Genomic DNA, 19,965 nt, shown 5'->3' with positions numbered 1-19,965 from the left:
GAGAGAGGTCAAAGAAGGTGGCAGGGTGTGCCTCATGAAACCCACTAGGCCCCAAGCACCTGTCTAGGTTGCCTGGGGGATGATCCTGCTCTGCCCCCCCCCCCCAGTAAAACTTTGATGAGACCCCAATGCTCACCACACCCCTCCCCTTGCCTACCTCTAATGGCCCTCACAGCCTGGGCGCCCATCTCACAAGGGTCATAAAAGAAGTGTGGACATTGTAATCTTCAGACCCACAAGTGTAGCCATAAAAAAACATCGGATCTGAAGACTGGACCTCTTTATCAGAAAGAGTGAATACTTGGGGCCCCCTTACTGTTATTGGCCCCCCTGCGGTCACAGAGACTGCTCCCTTCTAGTTACGCCCCTGGGTATTACATAACAGCAACATTTCTGATTTATAGGGATTTTTTGTTGTTGACCTTTTAATACCATCAGCTTTAAAAGCTTAAAACTCCATTAAACTGCGGAAAAGAACAAGAGAGATTCCAACAGCGATCAAGATGATAAGTTAATAGAAGCAGTAAATAGAAGGAAAATAGAGGACAGAATATGTGTTTCACAGGCCAAATGTTATCGGCAAACTCCAGTGCCGCTCTCATCCTCTCCACTCTGAGTGCAGCTGGTGGGCAAGTCTATTAATTCAATCTCACCATTGTTGCCCAGCAAGCTCATGGTGAACCAGAACTCCTAGGAGTGTGTAAGGGGCTAAAAGAGACCAAAAAGCCTCTTATTTTAAGAAGGCAAACCTCTGTTTTGCAAGTATCACCATGTGATGCAAATTAGGAAGAAGTATTACATAGGGGATGAGGAGTGAGGACATGCACAGGTGGGATACAATATTTAAAGCATTGAAAAGAAGAGTAAAGCTGCCCATACACTGTACAATTAGACATTTGAGTTAAAAAAAACAAAAAAAAACCATCGAATCGATCGTAAATTGCAGTGAATTTAAACATTTGCAATGGCTAAAAAAAATCAACCAAGTTTGATCATCCTATTGAACTCAGTATCAGGTTCCCCACCGCCAGCTAGTTTTGTTTTTGCTGACAGGGAGTCAGCGGGCTTTCTGCACCTGCCCAGGCCTGGCCATGCCTATCCTCCTTCAGGTTCCCATCCTCAATAGCATCCTGCACAAGGGCAGGACGATATTGTGGACAGGAACGCAAAGAAAAATACCTGTGGCCAGGCCTGTTAGTGAAATCAAAACTAGCTGGTGGCGGGGTTCTGGAGGCTCCATGTGCGAGGGCACAGGACAACTAGAGCGGGCTAGTAGAAGCCCCAGGAAAGTAAAACTGATTTTTTTATTCCTGGCTTAAGTGTCCCTTTAAGCATCAGTGGGAGGATGGGGCTACATACCAATATACAGCAATATATAGTTTTAAGAAGGTTTTCTGTGCTGAAATCATGATATTTAATGTAAATCTGCATGATCTAGTTTGCATATATTCCTGTATTGTCTTTTGTCTTGTCACCCCTAAATATTGTCTGTAACCTTAACTAATGTCCAGCGCTGCGTAATATATTGGTGCTTTATAAATACAATACATAAAGGTCAATTTTCTGCATTTTACTATTTGCCGTTATGGGTCCTCCTTAAAGAGAGTCTGAAGCGAGAATAAATCTCGCTTCAGACCTCAGTCAGCAGGGGCATGTGTGCCCCTGCTAAACGCCGCTATCCCGCGGCTAAACGGGGGTCCCCTACCCCCCGAAATCCCCTCCGAGCAGCTGGGAATCTCTTCCAGATAGAGGCAGGGCTAACCGCCGCAGCCCTGCCTCACGCGCGTCTGTCAGCGCGTATCTCCGCCACTCCCCCGCCCCTCTCAGTCTTCCTTCGCTGAGAGGGGCGGGGGAGAGGCGGCAATGCGCCGCTGATAGACGGCGCTGAGAGGCAGGGCTGCAGCCGTTAGCCCTGCCTCAACAGCAGCAAAATCTACAACCAAGTTGGTCGTAGATTTTGCAGGGGGGGTTTGGGGGGTCAGGGACCCTCGTTTAGCCGCGGGATAGCGGCGTTTTAGCAGGGGCACACATGCCCCTGCTGACTATGAGACAAGAAGCGAGATTTATTATCACTTCAGTGTCTCTTTAAAGCCCATATTTAGTTCTGATTGGTCCTAGTACATTCCTGTTTCTGGTCAAGTTAAAATTTGCACGCAGAAAAAAAGCTTTCAGTTATTGCCCACAGCTTTTATGGTCCAGTCCCTTGGATCAGGGTCTTCCCACCTTGGTCACAGATCCCCACAAAATAGGGTAAATAGAACTGGCTGTGTCAGAGGTGTGAAATGTAGAACATACCCAGTCTGACATTTATTTCTAGTGCCGCCACTTGCGTCAGCAACATCATAAGTGCTCTCAAAATATCTCCGTCATGTATGAGGACTTCTTTTAGCCAAAAGCTGGCAGGCGAGGTCTGGGTGCCCCACCCAGAGACTCCCGCATTGCCGGTCTGGTTCCAAGCAAGCAGTCAAAGCTTACTAGACCAGTTACAACATTTCATCTAATGTAAAAGTAACAAAAAAAGAATTACTACAGTACTAAAAAAAAGCCATTACTATGACACTCTGGCTGACGCCTTTGCGTTTTTTTCATGCCATGTAGAGATGTTTACTATGATTAGTTAAGTCAAGGAGAGTTCACCTGAACAAAACAACATTTACAACTCTCAGCAAGAGGACCTGTACCATCTGCAACTTCAGAAAAATCGCCATCTGCCTAGCAGTAATTTTAAACCATGTTATTCATTTATATAATCCTGTCACATTTTTCTGCAGGACGTTAGAGAGATCATCAATTCACACGATTAAAGAAGAACTTAACCCAGGACTGAACTTCATCCCAATCAGTAGCTGATACCCCCTTTCCCATGAGAAATCTATTCCTTTTCTCAAACAGATCATCAGGGGGCGCTGTATGGCAGATATTGTGGTGAAACCCCTCCCACAGTGTGATGTCAGGGCCAAGGCCTTGACAGTTTGCTGTCTGTGAACCTTGTTGCATTGTGGGAAATAATGGCTGTGTTTCCAACGGCCAAGCAAGCAGCATCTCCCTCTGTACATATAAAGCCAATTGTGTTTATACTGTAGATAGTGGAAGTTTGTACTGTGTTTTTCTTGCCTTCCAGCAGTTGAGACAATGACCTGCAGGCTCACGGTGCATCAAACATGAACACATTACTGGCAAATATTCTATTATTTTACTTCTCACTTATTTTTTTGTATAGTTCCTCAGAACGTTCCTGCCAAGAAGTTCCTACATAGTGGAAAGCCAATTTTGATGGAAGCCAATCAACATACCGGCAGATTTTAGAAGTGGGGAGAAAAACGCAAAGGACAACCGAGGTGACATGTGACAGGATGAGATAGACGTGTATGTACAGTGCCAAGCACACAAATAACTAGGCTGTGTTCCTTTTTTTCTTTCTCTGCCTGAAAGAGTTAAACATCAGGTATGGAAGTGACAGTTTCTGTCGGGGTCGAACTCTGTCAGGCTATAGCATAACCCTCACTGATAAGTAATTTTAACCATAAAACACTTTCCTGTCAGTAAATGGCTTCTGAGAGCAGGAAAGAGATAAAAAGGGTCAGTAATTCATAGATTTTAGCTCTGGCATACTTCAATGAAGGTGTCATTAAGCAGAGACAATGAAACAGTAAAAACTTAAAAACTAGTTTCAAATATAAAATAAAAACTGTAGAATATCTTTAAAAAAAAGTCATTTTTAGGAGAAGGAGGATAGGTACAATTGCTTTTCTCTTCAATTTATTTTCACCTTGGATGACCTTTAAGGGCCAGAGTAAACGGTTAGCTGACAGAGGTAAAGGGTGTAGAGAGAGATGAATGAGCCAAAAGACACAGGGAAGAGCTGGTGTCCAGCAGAAGACACTGTAAACACTTCCAAGAAGGTAGGAGAAAAATGCAAATATGCAGAAGACTCAAATACCTGAAAAGAAAAGTGAAGGAGCAAAGATCGGTCAAGTGTCGAACTGGACTAGCAGAAATGACTCTGGGATTTTGCAGTTAGGAGATAAACGGCAATTCCTTCTATGACCAGAGTCAGTTGAAAGGTACAGGCAGAAGAGATCGTAGAACTAAACAGTTCATTACTGTTACTCACTGAGCATAGTTATGGGTACATATTATTTCGGCGCAGGGAGAGCCAAATGATGGCTCTCCCTGCTGCCGCTAAACACTGAGGCGGCGTTAATTTAATACTATTCCCCCTCCGAGTTGTCGCAACTCGGAGGGAGATGTAATTCAGGGCCTGGCAGCTGCCCAGAGCCCCGAAAAACCGCTATGCGAGGTGCGCATCAGCATTGCTGCTATGACGGTGCCCAGTTTCGGCGCTCGGCTCTCATAGCTATTTGGGTTGAAAAAAGACATACGTCCATCGAGTTCAACCAGAAAACAAAGTGCAACACCAGCCTGCTCGCTCATATATCCCTGTTCATCCAGAGGAAGGCGAAAAAACCCTTACAAGGCATGGTCCTATTAGCCCCAAAAGGGAAAAGATTCCTTCCCGACTCCAGATGGTAATTAGATAAAATCCCTGGATCAACACCACTGGGCATTACCTAGTAATTATAGCCATGGATGTCTTTCAACGCAAGGAAAGCATCTAAGCCCCCATTAAACGCAGATATAGAATTTGCCATAACTACTTCCTGTGGCAATGCATTCCACATCTTAATCACGCTTACTGTAAAGAACCCTTTCCTAAATAAATGGCTGAAACGTTTTTCAGCCATTTATTTAGGAAAGTGCTCTTTACAGTAAGAGTGATTAAGATGTGGAATGCATTGCCACAGGAAGTAGTTATGGCAGATAGGTACAGCCTAACATCTGTTTATTCAGGGAGTTATCCAATAAGGCAATCATGGGGCAGCTGGGGCATAGCTAAAGTCATGCTGATAAAGATCAGCAGCTTCGGTTATTTATTTTTGGCGTCAACCCTCAGATGGCGGAATTAAGCAATTTCAGTTATTTTAGGGTGGCATGATTGTTGGCTAGTTTGAGTATCCCTTGGTCTTCTTATGGACATCAGTCTCTAGAATATATTGTTTAGGAAGGGGCAAAAACAAAAACCAAAACAAAATGCATCTAGTGAACCAGAGTTCAGTGGACAGGAAGGCCTTGCTGATGTGAGCGGTCAGGGAGATTGGCCAAACTGGTTTGAGCTGACAGAAATAAAACAGCAACTCTCAACCAAACCATGGAGATGAAAAGACAACACATTAAAACAAGTAGCGATGCACCCATGTAAGCCAGGAATACAAAGCTGAGGCTGCAGTGGGCACACCATCACCAAAGCTGGACAGATGAAGACTGGAAAACCATAGCCTCATCTGATGAATCTGGTTTTCTCCTGAGACATACAGATGGTGAGGTCAACCTGCTGTGTGATCTGATCATGTCAACATTAGGCCAAGTCTCATGGTAAAGTTTTAAACACTTCCTGTGAAATCCATGCCATAATAAACTGTGGCTTTTTTTGAGGGCAAGGGAAGACGAACCCAGTAACTATAGTTTTCCTAGTAAAGTGTGGAGAGTTGGCATAGTGCCTAAATAAAGCCCTGTACTTTGCAATATATACAGAACCATTCACCTCTGTCATTCTCTGGCCATCTAGCAATTTACCAAACATGTACATGCATATTAGGGCCAATTCATCTACTAGAATATATTTTTGGGATGTGGATGAACATACAGGCCAATACGGGCCACAACTTACAACTTAGTGACAGAGCCGAGGTCCTCCAGCACCCAAGGCTGAGACACCAAAGTGCGCCCCTTCATCCCTCCCACCCGTCACACACTGATTGCTATTAGACTAAGAGGAGCCCCAGGGCCCCCAACACCTTAATCTCTAGTTATCTGGCTTCCAGTCACTGCCATGTATCCCCTTTTCTTATTTCTCTCTGCTTCAAGCACAATAGGGGAATGATAGCTGAGTGAGTTGTGCGCCCCTCCTACACTGCGCCCTGAGGCTGGAGCCTCTCTCGCCTTTGCCGGGCCCTGCTTAGTGATATAAACAAAATGTCATATAGGGCCTAATGTATACAGCCTGAGAAATGCAGCAACTACAATGATCCATGACCTGATAATTAAAGGAAACCTAAAGTGAGAGGAATACGGAGGCTTCATTCTCTAATTAACAATGGCAGGTACCGGTCTTCTGGGCTAATGCTTCCTTCTATCCCCATCTGCATGGGCGTCCGCACATACGGCAAAACCGGGCATCTGCCCGAGCCTGGCCGCCCGCTGCCACCCCTGGCCGCGTGCCCGTGCAGCCAGCAGGAGGGGAACAGCGCAGAGGAGAGAGCTATGGGCACAGTGGGGAAGGGCGGACGTCTCCCCTCCCCTTCCCTCACCTTAGGGGGCTCTCTCTCCCTCGCTGTCCCCTCCGGAATTAAGTGTGCAGCGGGCGGAACTTACCTCGTCTCGCTCCTGCGCCGGAAGTTCTGGTGCCGCACTCTGGTCTGGATCAGACCAGAGTAGCGGCTAATCCATCCGGCGCGTGCGACGAGAGGAGGTAAGTTCCGTCCGCTGCCAGCCGCTGCACACTTCATTCCGGACTCCGGAGGGGAGAGCGAGAGAGGAAGGGAGAGCCCCCTAAGGTGAGTGCACATAGCTCTCCCTCTTCTCTGCGCTGCTCCCCTCCTCCAGCACACATGGCAACTTTTTCTGGGGACATATCCCCCTGGCTACATATACTGGGACATATACCCCTGCCTACATATACTGGGACATATCCCTCTGGCTACATATACTGGGACATATCCCCCTGGCTACATATACTGGGACACATATACCCCTGCCTACATATACTGGGACATATACCCCTGGCTACATATACTGGGACATATACCCCTTCCTACATATACTGGGACATATCCCCCTGGCTACATATACTGGGACATCTACCCCCTGCCTACATATACTGGGCACATATACCCCTGCCTACATATACTGGGACATATCCCCCTGGCTACATATACTGGGACAAATACTCCCTGCCTACATATACTGGGACAAATACCCCCTGCCTACATATACTGGGACAAATACCCCCTGCCTACATATACTGGGACATATACCCCTGCCTACATATACTGGGACATATACCCCTGCCTACATATACTGGGACATATACCCCTGCCTACATATACTGGGACATATACCCCTGCCTACATATACTGGGACATATACCCCTGCCTACATATACTGGGACATATACCCCTGCCTACATATACTGGGACATATACCCCTGCCTACATATACTGGGACATATACCCCTGCCTACATATACTGGGACATATACCCCTGCCTACATATACTGGGACATATACCCCCTGCCTACATATACTGGGACATATACCCCCTGCCTACATATACTGGGACATATACCCCCTGCCTACATATACTGGGACATATACCCCTGCCTACATATACTGGGACATATACCCCTGCCTACATATACTGGGACATATACCCCTGCCTACATATACTGGGACATATACCCCTGCCTACATATACTGGGACATATACCCCTGCCTACATATACTGGGACATATACCCCTGCCTACATAAACTGGGACATATCCCCCTGGCTACATATACTGGGACAAATACCCCCTGCCTACATGTACTGGGACATATACCCCTGCCTACATATACTGGGACATATACCCCTGCCTACATATACTGGGACATATACCCCTGGCTACATATACTGGGACATATACCCCCTGCCTACATATACTGGGACATATCCCCCTGGCTACATATACTGGGACATATACCCCTGGCTACATATACTGGGACATATACCCCCTGCCTACATATACTGGGACATATACCCCTGGCTACATATACTGGGACATATACCCCTGCCTACATATACTGGGCACATATACCCCTGCCTACATATACTGGGCACATATACCCCTGGCTACCTGTTCTGGGGACATCTCTACCCCTGGCTACCAGTTCTGGGGACATCTATACCGCTGGCCACCTATTCTGGGGACACCTATAGACCTGGGGCTACCTATTTTTGGGGAACCACTGCTGTCAGATTGAGTGTATTTTGGGGAACTGCTGCCAGGTGAGAGGTGTCTACATATTAAGGGGGCATTCTGCCTATTTATGTGAAAAGCTGTCTATGTGCCTCATGACTGCTGAATTTGTCTTGTTGCGGGCCTCATGGTTACTGACTGTCTTGTTGGGGGCCTCATGATTTGTTGGGGGCCTCAAGATTGCTGAATTTGTCTTGTTGGGGGCCTCATGATTGCTGAATTTGTCTTGTTGGGGGCCTCATGATTGCTGAATTTGTCTTGTTGGGGGCCTCATGATTGCTGAATTTGTCTTGTTGGGGGCCTCATGATTGCTGAATTTGTCTTTATGGGGGGGGGGGGGGCTCATGATTGCTGAATTTGTCTTGTTGGGGGTCACATGATTGCTAACTGCGAGACTATGGAAAAAGCTGAATCATCATCATATGAGACAATAGCATTAAACCTACTTTTTCCGCTTTTTAAAACAGAAAATGAAACTGGGAGGTTCTAAAAAAAATGAATAATTTTTTTCAGGAGTAGGATGGATGAAATTGTTTATCTTCACAGTTTATTTTCAACTTAATTTTCCGTAATGTTCATGTATGAGTTAAAACGTTTGTATTTAGTTTAAATTGCTGTTGGCACTTTGTGATAGTAAAGTGACTTTGCAGTTTGGACACTCGACCTCCAAAAGGTTTGCCACCACTGTCCTAATCTAATGTCCCACCATTGCTTAGTTCATGTAAACTTGTCTCCACCCACGACCACACCCACATTCTGGTTCATGACCACACCCATTTTCCCCGCTTTTTGCCCCCCCCCCCCTGGAAAATTTTCTGCGGACGCCCATGCCCACTTGTGACCCATTCTGTCCCCCCTTTGTGTCTCCTCTCTCCATTTACCTTCCTTCCATCCGTGCCACCTCTTCCTTCCTCTGCCCCCCTTTGTGCATCTTTCTGTCCACCTTTATATTCCATGTTCTGCCTGCTCCTGCTTCCCCAAGCCAGTGTGCAAATGTATAGCACAGCAAAAGCCATGCTCTCACCTACCCACTGGAGTTCAGCACTGTGCCTGTGATGCGACCATACTGTCCGTCTCCTGCTCCATGTGGTAGAAGTTGCCGGGGACTAGGCCGAGCGGACAGCCAGGCTTCTGCTGCTCTATACTCTGCATTTACACACTGGGCTGGGGGAACGCAGGAAGAGGATGTGGAACTAAATGCAACAGGATTGGTGGGTTGTTTGTATCTTGGGGATCCTGTTGTATTATGCATCCACCATGTACGGCACATAGTTTATACTCTCTAGTGTGTGTGTGTATGTGTTTTTGTTTGGGGGGGGGGGGGGGGGGGAGACTTCTTGCCTGAGGTGACAAAAAGGCTAGAATAAGCCCTGTCTAGGAAAGCTGGTGCACCTTATACTGAACAGTTTAGTCAGTGGATGGCATGCAGAGTACAGCAGAGCCCAGAGCAGCAGGATGGCATCGCCAGGCTGGTTTACATCCCAGAACTCCCCGCTCTGCCAAGACAAACACACCCCACCCCTCTCTCCTCACCCAACAGGACAGAGAGCAGGAGGCGCGGGCAGATAGCAGAGTGGAAAGATAGCATGCAATTAATAGGATGTAGGCAAAACATGCAAACCCTCAACAGGAAATATTTTGTTTATTTAGATAAGAACAATGCAGGACGCTTTAAGAGAAACTTTGATTTCGACTTAAAAGTACACATTGTTTCATAGAAAAAGTTCTCAAAAAAAAAAAAAAAAAAAAACAAAGCAGGAGGAATATAGATCTGTTTTAATCTAATCTGTATAAAAATGGATAGTTGTATTTTTTTATAACATCTGCTTCTTTACACAAAAAAAAAAAGTCCATTAAAGCGAATAAAACGAATGAAATATACAATAATATTTTTTAAAAAAGGACTAAGAAAATCGCTACGGCGCATGCGCACGACACTCCTGGCTGCAGGAGTGCGGTCAGAGTGCGCACAGCTCAGGGCAGCGCATGCGCAGTATCTGGCGACCGGCCAGCTTTACGGGGGTCACCACTGCTGTACGGAGGGAAATCAGGACTTGGTCGTGGGCACAGAACTACTCCAGGGGGTTGCAAGAAGCCCCAAGTAAGTTAAAAAAATGTTTTTCCCAGACTTACGTATTCCTTTATAGGACAACTGAAGTGAGAGGTATAAGGAGGCTGCCATATTAATTTTCTTCTAAATACCAGTTGCCTGGCAGTCCTGCTGATCTATTTGGCTGCAGTAGTGTCTGAATCACACCAGAAACAAGCATGCAGCACTGACCATGTCAAATACCTGATCTGCTGCATGCTTGTTCAGGGCCTATCAGGGGCAAACCCAGGATTTTCCAGGGGGAGATTCCTGAAAGATCTCCCTCAACTATGCATAATACAGTATAATAATATGTTAGGACATCATGCTGGGTACATATAATGTAATTCCCATTTTGTAACTGTCCGATCTGCTCCCAATCCACGACGAAATCAATCAGAAACAGTTTGGATACAGATAATAATGAGGACAGCCGACATTGCTAATGAAGAAGAAAGCGAAGCATTCACACTGCAGGGCACAGGGCTGTGCTCATACCTGACTGTTAAAGGGAACCTTAAGGGCCTGTTTCCACTACACGCAGATTTGATGCAGAATGGATGCAGAAAAACTGACTCTAATGAATTCCTATGGGCCTGTTTCCACTAAACGCGATTATTCTGATGCAGATTTTCACATAGACATTCATTGGAGTCAGTTTTTCTGCATCCATTCTGCGTGTAGTGGAAACAGGCCCTAACTGTGGGCAAAAAGAAAAAATTCACTTACCTGGGGCTTTCCCAAGCCTCCTGCAGCCGTCCTGTGCCCGTGACGGTCGTTCGGTGCCCTCCGGTCTCCTTCCGTGGCTAAGTTTCGTTTTCGGCCGACTGCCAGTCGTCCTCCGGCAAAGCGTCCTCTTCTTCCGCATTCCCCGCCGTAAAGTGCGTCCGCATGATGCAAGACGCGTCATGCGGACGCGCTTTACGGTGGGGAATGCGGAAGAAGGGGACGCTTTGCCGGAGGACGACTGGCAGTCAGCCGAAAACGAAACTTAGCCACGGAAGAGCCCATGCCAAGGTATGTAATTTGATCTGGAGGGGAGAGCCCCGAGGTGAGGGGGGGGGTGCTCAGAATTCTGCAGGGGGGCCCGGTGGGGCATAGTTACGCCCCTGTCCCTGAAGATTTTATGCTGAAATCAGACGGGAATCGGCCTGTAGTGTATAGGCAGAATCGACAAGAGACAAGTTTATCTCTAATCAGATTCGATTCGAGATAAATCTGTCTCTTTGCCGAATCTGCCCATAATTGTTAGGTCTATGGGCACCTTTAGAACAGAGAGGAAGTTCTGAGTTCAGGTCTGCTTTAAAGCTCCTCAGCAGCCAAAAAAATGCCCTGGATTTTCACAAGGTAAACAAAGTAAGAAATTTCTTTAAAGCGATAGCTAAACTATGCCTTAATCCTGACCAGTGGTGTAAAGACAAGGAGCTTACAAGTTAAAGATTTGTCTGAGGATTACAGACGGTCAGTGAGATGCACAGGATTACGGCTTTGACGCTCTCTGCTGCTGATAGTGATAGGTAGAAAAAAAAAAAAAGACAAAAATAAAAAATCTGAAATATCAGAATTTAGGGAGGTTAATGAAACTTCAAATGATGTTATGTCTACACCCAAAACAAAAACTGTTCTAAAAATTAACTCAAGAAGGACTACAGGCATAAATCTCCCTGCAGGTGTCTCCCAACAGCCATCACACCATCATCAGATAACTAGCCTGTCATCAATTCCTGTTACGGCCTGATATGACCCAGGTGTAATCTACTATCTTTTTCCACCTGATAGAATTTTCATTAAGCTCATGGGGGTGACTTATTAGGATTGGATCTAAGCAGACCAGCCTAGTCAGAGCGGACACTGTCCATTCTCATAGGCTTTCATTACATACATTTATCCGGCCATTCTGGAGAAATGCAGCCAGTTTGGATTGTGCGTTCCGTTTACTACAATGCAGCAAACGGATCAATTTGTTTAACAAGGAAAAGCGGGTCATGTTTTTAACATAAGCATTCGCTTCCTGTGCTGAGGAAAGCTTAAAAAAAGTCTGTGTTGAAAAGCAAACAAACAAACATCTGTAATGGGTACTTTATTTTTAATAAGTGGGAACCGGCCTTGAGGGTATGAAAGGTTGTGGTACTGAAGTCACAGGTGAAACCCACAGCAAATACCTCTCTTTATTAAATAGAGGACAAATTCATTAAAAAAAACAAAACACTGAGGTTGCTGCCTGTGACTGCAGTTTCACAACCACTAGTTCAGTAATCCACCAGCATGTTCTGAGATGACCCCAGACTAGAGCTACAAACTAATATGGCAGACAACTTAACCACTTCCAGACCACATAATTGAAATCTACACTATGTTTGGCAATGGTTATCCCTGCCAGGGCATAAATTTCAATTAGCCCGTCACACGTTCCCTTCTCTACCACCAATCGCGTGTTCTCCCGTCACTGCAGCCCTCTCACTCTGCTGTCGATATGACAGCAGAGCTCTGTGAGCCATTAGCAGCAGATTTCATTGGCTCCTGACCCTGTGATCAGTGTTATTGGCTGTGATTGGCTCACAGTGATCATAGGGTCAGGAGCCAATGAATTCAGCTCCAGACTGGCTCTCCGAGCTCTGCTGTCATGCCAACAGCAGATAATAATAATAATAATAATAATAATAATAATAATAATAATAATAATAATAATAATAATAATTATTATTATTATTATTATTATTATTATTATTATTATTTAGTATTTATATAGCGCCAACATATTACGCAGCGCTGTACAGAGTATATATCTATCTATCTTGTCACTAACTGTCCCTCAAAGGAGCTCACAATCTAATCCCTACCATTGCCATATATCTATATTATGTAGTGTAAGTACTGTAGTCTAGGGCCAATTTTAGGGGGAGCCAATTAACTTATCCGTATGTTTTGGGAATGTGGGAGGAAACTGGAGTGCCCGGAGGAAACCCACGCAGACACGGAGAGAACATACAAACTCTTTGCAGATAGTGCCCTGGCTGGGATTCGAACCAGGGACCCAGCGCTGCAAGGCGAGAGAGCTAACCACTACGCCACCGTGCTGCCCAGTGGGGCTGCAGCGACGGTAAAGCGGCGCAAATGACGATAGATCCCTCTCTGATCGAATCTGATCAGAGAGGGATCGTATGGCTGCCTTTACTGCAAACAGATTGTGAATCGATTTCAGCCTGAAACCGTTCACAATCTGTGGTGGTGGTGCTGCCACCGCTCCCCCGGGGCCCCCGCATACATTACCTGCTCCGCCGGCGCGACTCCCCTGGTCTCTGCTGTCTTCTTCTCCGCTCTGGTTTGGTCTGGTCTCCGGCATGCTTCACTTCTTCATGTCTGGGGGAAGTTTAAACAGTAGAGCGCCCTCTACTGTTTAAACTTCCTGCCGGGACAGGAAGAAGTGAAGCATGCCGGGGACCAGAGCAGAGAAGAAGAAGACAGCGAAGACCTGGGGAGTCGCGCCGACGGAGCAGGTAATGTATTGCGTCGGTCGTCAGGCACTCGAACGCCGCTAGCGACGCGCTCCCTACCCGCGGGCGATCGATGGTAATTTCCTGCACGGAGCGATCGACGGGATTTAGCTTGTAGCGTGTGACAGCAGATTCGATCCCAGTGATCGAATCTGCTGTCGATCGGTGGGGAATCGGCCTAGCGTATGGCCAGCTTTAGAGGCAGAGGATCAGCAGGATAGCCAGCCAGGTAACTGGTATTGCTCAAAAGGAAATAAATATGGCAGCCTCCATATCCCTCTCACTACAGTTGTCCTTTAAGGGGCCAGAAATATACAAAGATTAAAAACCTTTCCTAGTTCAGAGCATTACACTGGGGTACGGTGACCATACGTCCCGCTTTACCCGGGACACGTCCCGCCTTCGGGGGGTGCTGTCCCAGGCTGCATGAGGTCCCGGGAAACGTCCCGCTTTTAGCACCGGGACGTCCCGGCCTCAGGACTCTGGTCACCGTACATGAACTAGCCGCAGTGTCTTATAGACGCTGCGCTAGTTCATTCCCCGCAGCTCCGCTCCAGCAGCCTGCATTGTCCTCCTCCGGCAGGCACAGGCAGAGCAGGGCTACGGCAAGATGGCGTCTGGAGGCGGAGCCCTGTACTGGAGACTGTCTCCAGTACAGGGCTCCGCCTCCGGACGCCATCTTGCTGTAGCCCTGCTCTGCCTGTGAGAGCGGGAGATTGAAGGAGGATCGTCCGGGGGGAGCTGCACACACATCAGAGGCCAGCTGTGTGAGGGGACGTCTTCTGCCAGGTGAGTAAATGCTTTTTTTTCCAGGTGAAATGTGCCCACATTGCGTACATTTTGTGCTTACATGTTTGCCCGCAATGCGTTTTTGTACTTACATGTTTGCCCCATTGCGTTTATTTTGTGCTGAAATTTTGCCCGCAATGCGTTTATTTTGTGCTGACATGTTGTCCGCAATACGTTTATTTTGCGCTGACATGTTGCCCACATTGCGTTTATTTTGCGCTGACATGTTGCCCACATTGCGTTTATTTTGCGCTGACATGTTGCCCACATTGCGTTTATTTTGCGCTGACATGTTGCCCACATTGCGTTTATTTTGCGCTGACATGTTGCCCACATTGCGTTTATTTTGTGCTGACATGTTGCCCGCATTGCGTTTATTTTGTGCTGAAATGTTGCCCGCAATGCGTTTATTTTGTGCTGACATGTTGCCCGCAATGCGTTTATTTTGTGCTGACATGTTGCCCACATTGCGTTTATTTTGTGGTGTCTGGCGTAACTGTTTCTGCATTTATTATTTAATGGTCATAGTTGGCTATGTTTGCTGCTTTGGGGTTACGGCGGGTATACTAATAAATAGCATCACACAGTTTCTGCACACCCATGATGCGAATCCTCGTTTGACCACATCATGGCGTAAACACTGCTGTCTTATGCCTCACTGTTACATCATTACGTTAGCTCCACCCATAGAATGTCGTGGCCACGCCCATTTTTCGGCGCGGCCACTCCGTTTTTCGGCTCGGCGCGCACCCCCCCATTTTACGCCGCGGTGCGCCTGCACGCCCCCCTTCCCCGCCCCAGGTTGAGCCTACAAAAATCTGGACACTGTACACTGGGGGCACCTGTCTTCTGCTGCACACTGGGACAGATTTATTTTCACCTGCACAATGCGAATAAGAGCCAACTGGTGTGAAAGGTGGTAAGGATTCCCAGCACTACTGGTAGTACGGTTGAGGTGAGCCAGCAAGAAAGTCCATATTGAGATTCTGCAATTGAGATCGGTTGAACAGCACCCTCTGGAACTGCTAGGATTCAGGTAGGCTGTAGTAATAATACACTCACACTATTCGGCCAATTCAAGTCAAGTTGTAGACATTGCTGTGACTGGAAAACTGTTCCCTGTGGACAAATTTATACTGGCTCACCTCAACCATACTAGCATCCCACATTGAGGACTCTGATTGGTTGATTTTTGCTCCAGTTTTCCTTTCACTGATTTTGATGCGGTATACCTGCCTCATTGCTCCCCAGCTGAAGGCTGAGGATTATTCAGCAATAGGGGCGGTGTTGCCTTTGATTGGTCTGTTTGCAAGCTGCATACATTTACATACAATTAGCATCATTTCGGAGTTATTTGAATCTCAGTGACCATACCAATTCAGCAGTATGAGATTTGATCAAAAATTAAGCTTTAGGGCTCTTTTCCACTATGAAACGCGAACGCAATCGCATTTCAAACCAATTTCCACTAATGCGATTGAGTTATTATACTTAGTATAGCAGAGCTCAATTGCATACAAAACGCGGCAGGAGGACGACTGCGCTCGGGCCAAAATCACAACATAATCGGATCAGACTAATGGAAATGGCCGCTGCCGTTTCCATCAGTTTTACTGTACCTTGCGTTTTGCGATACATTAGCAATTGGAATCAGATCACAAAACACAGTGTAGTAGAAAAGGCCCCTTATGCTGGGCATACACGGCAAAAAAGTTGTTATTAATCGAGCCGCTGATGGCTCGATTGATAATATTCAACCTGTCCGATCACCGCGGCGGATCGACTCCGCGCTCGATCCCTGCGGGCGGACAATGGAAGAAATGAGCGGCTGATAAGGAACTGCCTGCAGGGACGAGCGGGAATCGATCCATGCGCCCGCATCGAGCCAGCAGCTCGATTCCGGCGCAGAATTGCACAGTGTATGCCCAGCATCAGGGCCTGTTTCCACTACACGCAGATTGGCTGCAGAAAAACTGACTCCAATGATTGCCTATGGGCCTGTTTCCACTAAACGTGAATTTTCTGATGCAGATTTTCCCATAGGCATTCACTGGAGTCAGTTTTTCTGCATCCAATCTGTGTGTTGTGGAAACAGGCCCTAAAGCCTCATCTACACGTGTAGATGAGGCGGCGATCCGGATCGCCTCTTCCGCGTCCGTCGCGTCCCCGCTCGCGCCGGAATCAATACCTGCTCGTCGCCGCGCCGCTTATCTTCCGCTCGATTCCCTGCCATTGTCCCCTCGCGGGGAGCGAGCAGGGAATCGGCGGTGGGGAGATCCGTCCTGTCGGATCTTATCAATCGAGGCGTATCAGCGACTCGATTGATAAGGAACATCGCCGCCGCATCTACGCATTTCTGTTAGATTCTTCTGTTAGATTTTCTGTTAGAATGCATAATTAGATTATTTTCTGTAGAGACTGGTCATTATCTCTGATGCAATTGTCTTCTGTTTATCTCCAGCTGAGTAGAACAATACCTAATTGCTGGGCAGATAGATGGTTAGATAGATCATTTCCAACATGTTGGAAATGATCTATCTGGCAGGTAAATCTAACAGAAAATCTAACAGAAAATTGTATGGTGTATTCCCAGCATTTTTAGGCCCAGTACACCCTGATGCTTGCCGGGTGATAAGCACTACTATTCAAATGAATGAGCATTATCAGTACCGTTGTTTTCTAGCATTTACCCCCTATTTTTTCAGTCATTTGAAGTTCCCCTGGAAGCATTTACTACCCCCCCATGTCGCCCTGTGGGGCTGAAAAACGCAGATTGCCGCTGAAAGCTGACAAATGTACGCTTCCATAATAAAAGCATTTGACTGAGACGCTGCGGGGCACCCTCATGAACTGGTCCACAATCACCAGCATTCGAAAGGCATTAAACCAGATGTTTGCATGAGACAAAAAGTCCATTCACAAAGCTTTTTATCTGTTTTCACCTTATCTATGTTACATTTTTAAGTTTCCAAAGAGAAAAAATATAATATAATTGAGACCTGGAACCCACTACAAAACGCTATCGCAATCGCTAGCGTTTTGTATGAGCAGTTTGTAAGCGATTTCATGAGCGTTTTCGGGAGCAATTTTAAAAAGTGTAATTCATTTGCCAGTGATTGTGTAGCGATTAGCGTTTTTAATTCAGATTGGTCCTTTCAATTAATTTTCGTTTTGTTACAGTGTGCAGTAATGTAAAAACGCTAGCAAAATCGCTCTGTGCAGGTTGTGATGAGCGATTATGCCAGCGTTTATATACTTGCATTGCAGAAACGCTAATTGCTAACGCTCAAAAATGCTGCATGTCCTGATTTTTGCGATTTGGTAATCGCAATCGCTCCAGTGGAATTTGGCCCATTCATTAACATTAGCTGAGCGTTTAGGGAAATCGCTAGCAGTTTGAATCGCTCAGAAAATCGCTCTAAAGGGTTCCGGCCCTAAGGGAAGAAAAGTAGTATTGACATTAAGTTAATCACGAATATCTTACTTTTGCTTGTAAGTGTGCTGCAAGCAGGGCCGGCCCGCTCATGAGGCGGGGTGAAACTTTTGCCTCAGGCGGCAAATTTCCAGGGGCGGCATCCGCCCGTCCGTGCGGGGAGCCGGCCGCCAAGCTGGAGGAGTAGCTGGCAGGACGGGGGTATTGGGCCTAGCGGCGGGGAGGGGGTCGTACCCCCCCTCCCTCGCCTGGGTCCCCCGTCCTCCGCTCCCCTCCAGCCTTACATAGAAGCAGCCGCTATTTGTAAGAGGCACGGGCGGGGAGGACTCACCTCTTCCTCGATCCAGCGTGCGCTCCACTGACGTCACTGCCTGCAACGCTGCAGGAAGTGATGTCAGTGGAGCGCACGCTGGGAAGAGGTGAGTCCTCCCCGCCCGTGCGTCTTACAAATAGCGGCTGCTTCTTCTATGTAAGGCTGGAGGGGAGCGCAGTTCGGGTGACCCAGGCGAGGGAGGGGGGGGGGGTACGACCCCCTCCCCGCCGCTAGGCCCAATACCCCCATCCTGCCAGCTACCCCTCCAGCTCGGCGGCCCCCCAGATAGATTTGCAGCAGATTCGACCCATCAGATAGATTTCTGTCAGATGCCTGTCAAGTCCAATCTGACAGGAATCTATCTGATGTGTGCCACACACTAGGAACAGATTTCCAATAGATTTCAGAATTATATCTATTGGAAATCGATCTAAATGCATTATTGGACCATTAGATGCAATGCAACTGTATGGGCCATCGATCTGCTGGCAGCAGCAGATCGACCTAGATTTTCCATCCTGTCAGATAGAGCAAATCGATCAAAATCTGCCGCAAATCGATCAAATGGTATTCTGATAAGTTGATTCTATAGAATCAATCGCTCGATCGATGGCTGAAATCGACCAGTGTATGGGCCCCTTTAAGATTCCAGGAGCAAATGGTTGATTCAAACACAGCTTGATGAATTAATCAATCAATCAATCCAGAATCTAATCAAAATCTAATCAGACCTGTGAAAAGTTCTGCTTTTGGTACTTAAAAGAAATATACATGAAAGTTGAATTCCAAACTCATTTTACGATACGCCTAAAATTAATCTGGCCACTTTTTGTTTTTTTTACTCAGCGATAACCAGAATTTCCAGCGAAGAAACTTTGCACAGACCTTAAATTACATTCGAAAGGTTGTTGATTGATCAGTTGACAACCTTAGCGTGTAATCGCTCAGCTGTCAGATAATGATCAGCTTTCCAAATCTGATTAGCGCCGTGCAAAGTTCCAGTTGAGCTCAGGGTCATTGTGTTTCCTGGCCTGCAAAAAATTCACTGAAAAAAAGTCCAGTGTCATTTCCCATCATCTCTGCTCTCTTCAGCAGTCATGGGCTCGCTACTTACTAGTTCCAGGAAGATGAATGCTCCTGTGTAGGTCCTGAGGATGGCTATGCCAGTGGGCAGAGTGTAAGAGGCGGCTGGGTAGGAGACGGCAGCTGCACTGGGCATCGGAGGGGCCCCCTGTTCAGCCATGCTTGCTTGGTGTTGTGTGACAGCCTGGGTGTCAGCTAGCTCCTCTCTCACTCAGTGTACTGGCAGGTTGCTACACCTGAGGGCGGTCACATGACCTGCTGGCAGGTAGAGGCTCAGCCCAGCCTAGCCCAGCCCAGAGAGTTGCAGGATTCCAGGCTGGGGAGAGGAGGGCAGGGCAGCACAGGTGATATGATACAAAGGATAGGCTTACTATGCCTGAGAAACAGCCAGATGGGAAGGAAAACAGCGACTCCAGCGATAGACAGGAAAACAGCTACACACAATGCAGCTATACAAATAAAAATAATGTAGCGTAACTCCCAACTGACCTTCTTTTACAATCAACGAGCAAGCAAGAGCTTTTCAAATCACAAGCGCTTGGAAATGGCTTAGTGATTTGAAAAGCTCTTGCTAATGTAATCAGGGGCGTAACTAGAAATCACTGGGCCCCCTGCAAAACTTTGGATGGGGCCCCCTCCCCCGCTCTCTGCACAGGAGAGCAGAAAGCTTTTTCGCTCTGTGCCTTTAG

The 19,965-nt window shown here is 46.9% G+C and overlaps 1 protein-coding gene across 1 annotated transcript in view; it reads right to left on the bottom strand.

The window, feature by feature from the left end:
• MAL2 (mal, T cell differentiation protein 2) overlaps positions 1 to 19,524 on the bottom strand; it is a 98,995-nt gene extending 79,471 nt beyond the window's left edge. The window contains exon 1 of the mRNA XM_068234929.1: positions 19,308 to 19,524. Within this exon, the coding sequence (XP_068091030.1) occupies positions 19,308 to 19,436 (129 nt within the window). The 5' untranslated portion in view covers positions 19,437 to 19,524. The remainder of the gene's footprint in view (positions 1 to 19,307) is intronic.
• Positions 19,525 to 19,965: the final 441 nt, after the last annotated feature.

This window comes from Hyperolius riggenbachi, chromosome 5 (assembly GCF_040937935.1).
Source record: "Hyperolius riggenbachi isolate aHypRig1 chromosome 5, aHypRig1.pri, whole genome shotgun sequence".
NCBI lineage: Eukaryota > Metazoa > Chordata > Amphibia > Anura > Hyperoliidae > Hyperolius > Hyperolius riggenbachi.
The sequence above is the reverse complement of the archived record's forward strand: the minus strand, read 5'-3'. Positions and strand labels throughout refer to the sequence as shown.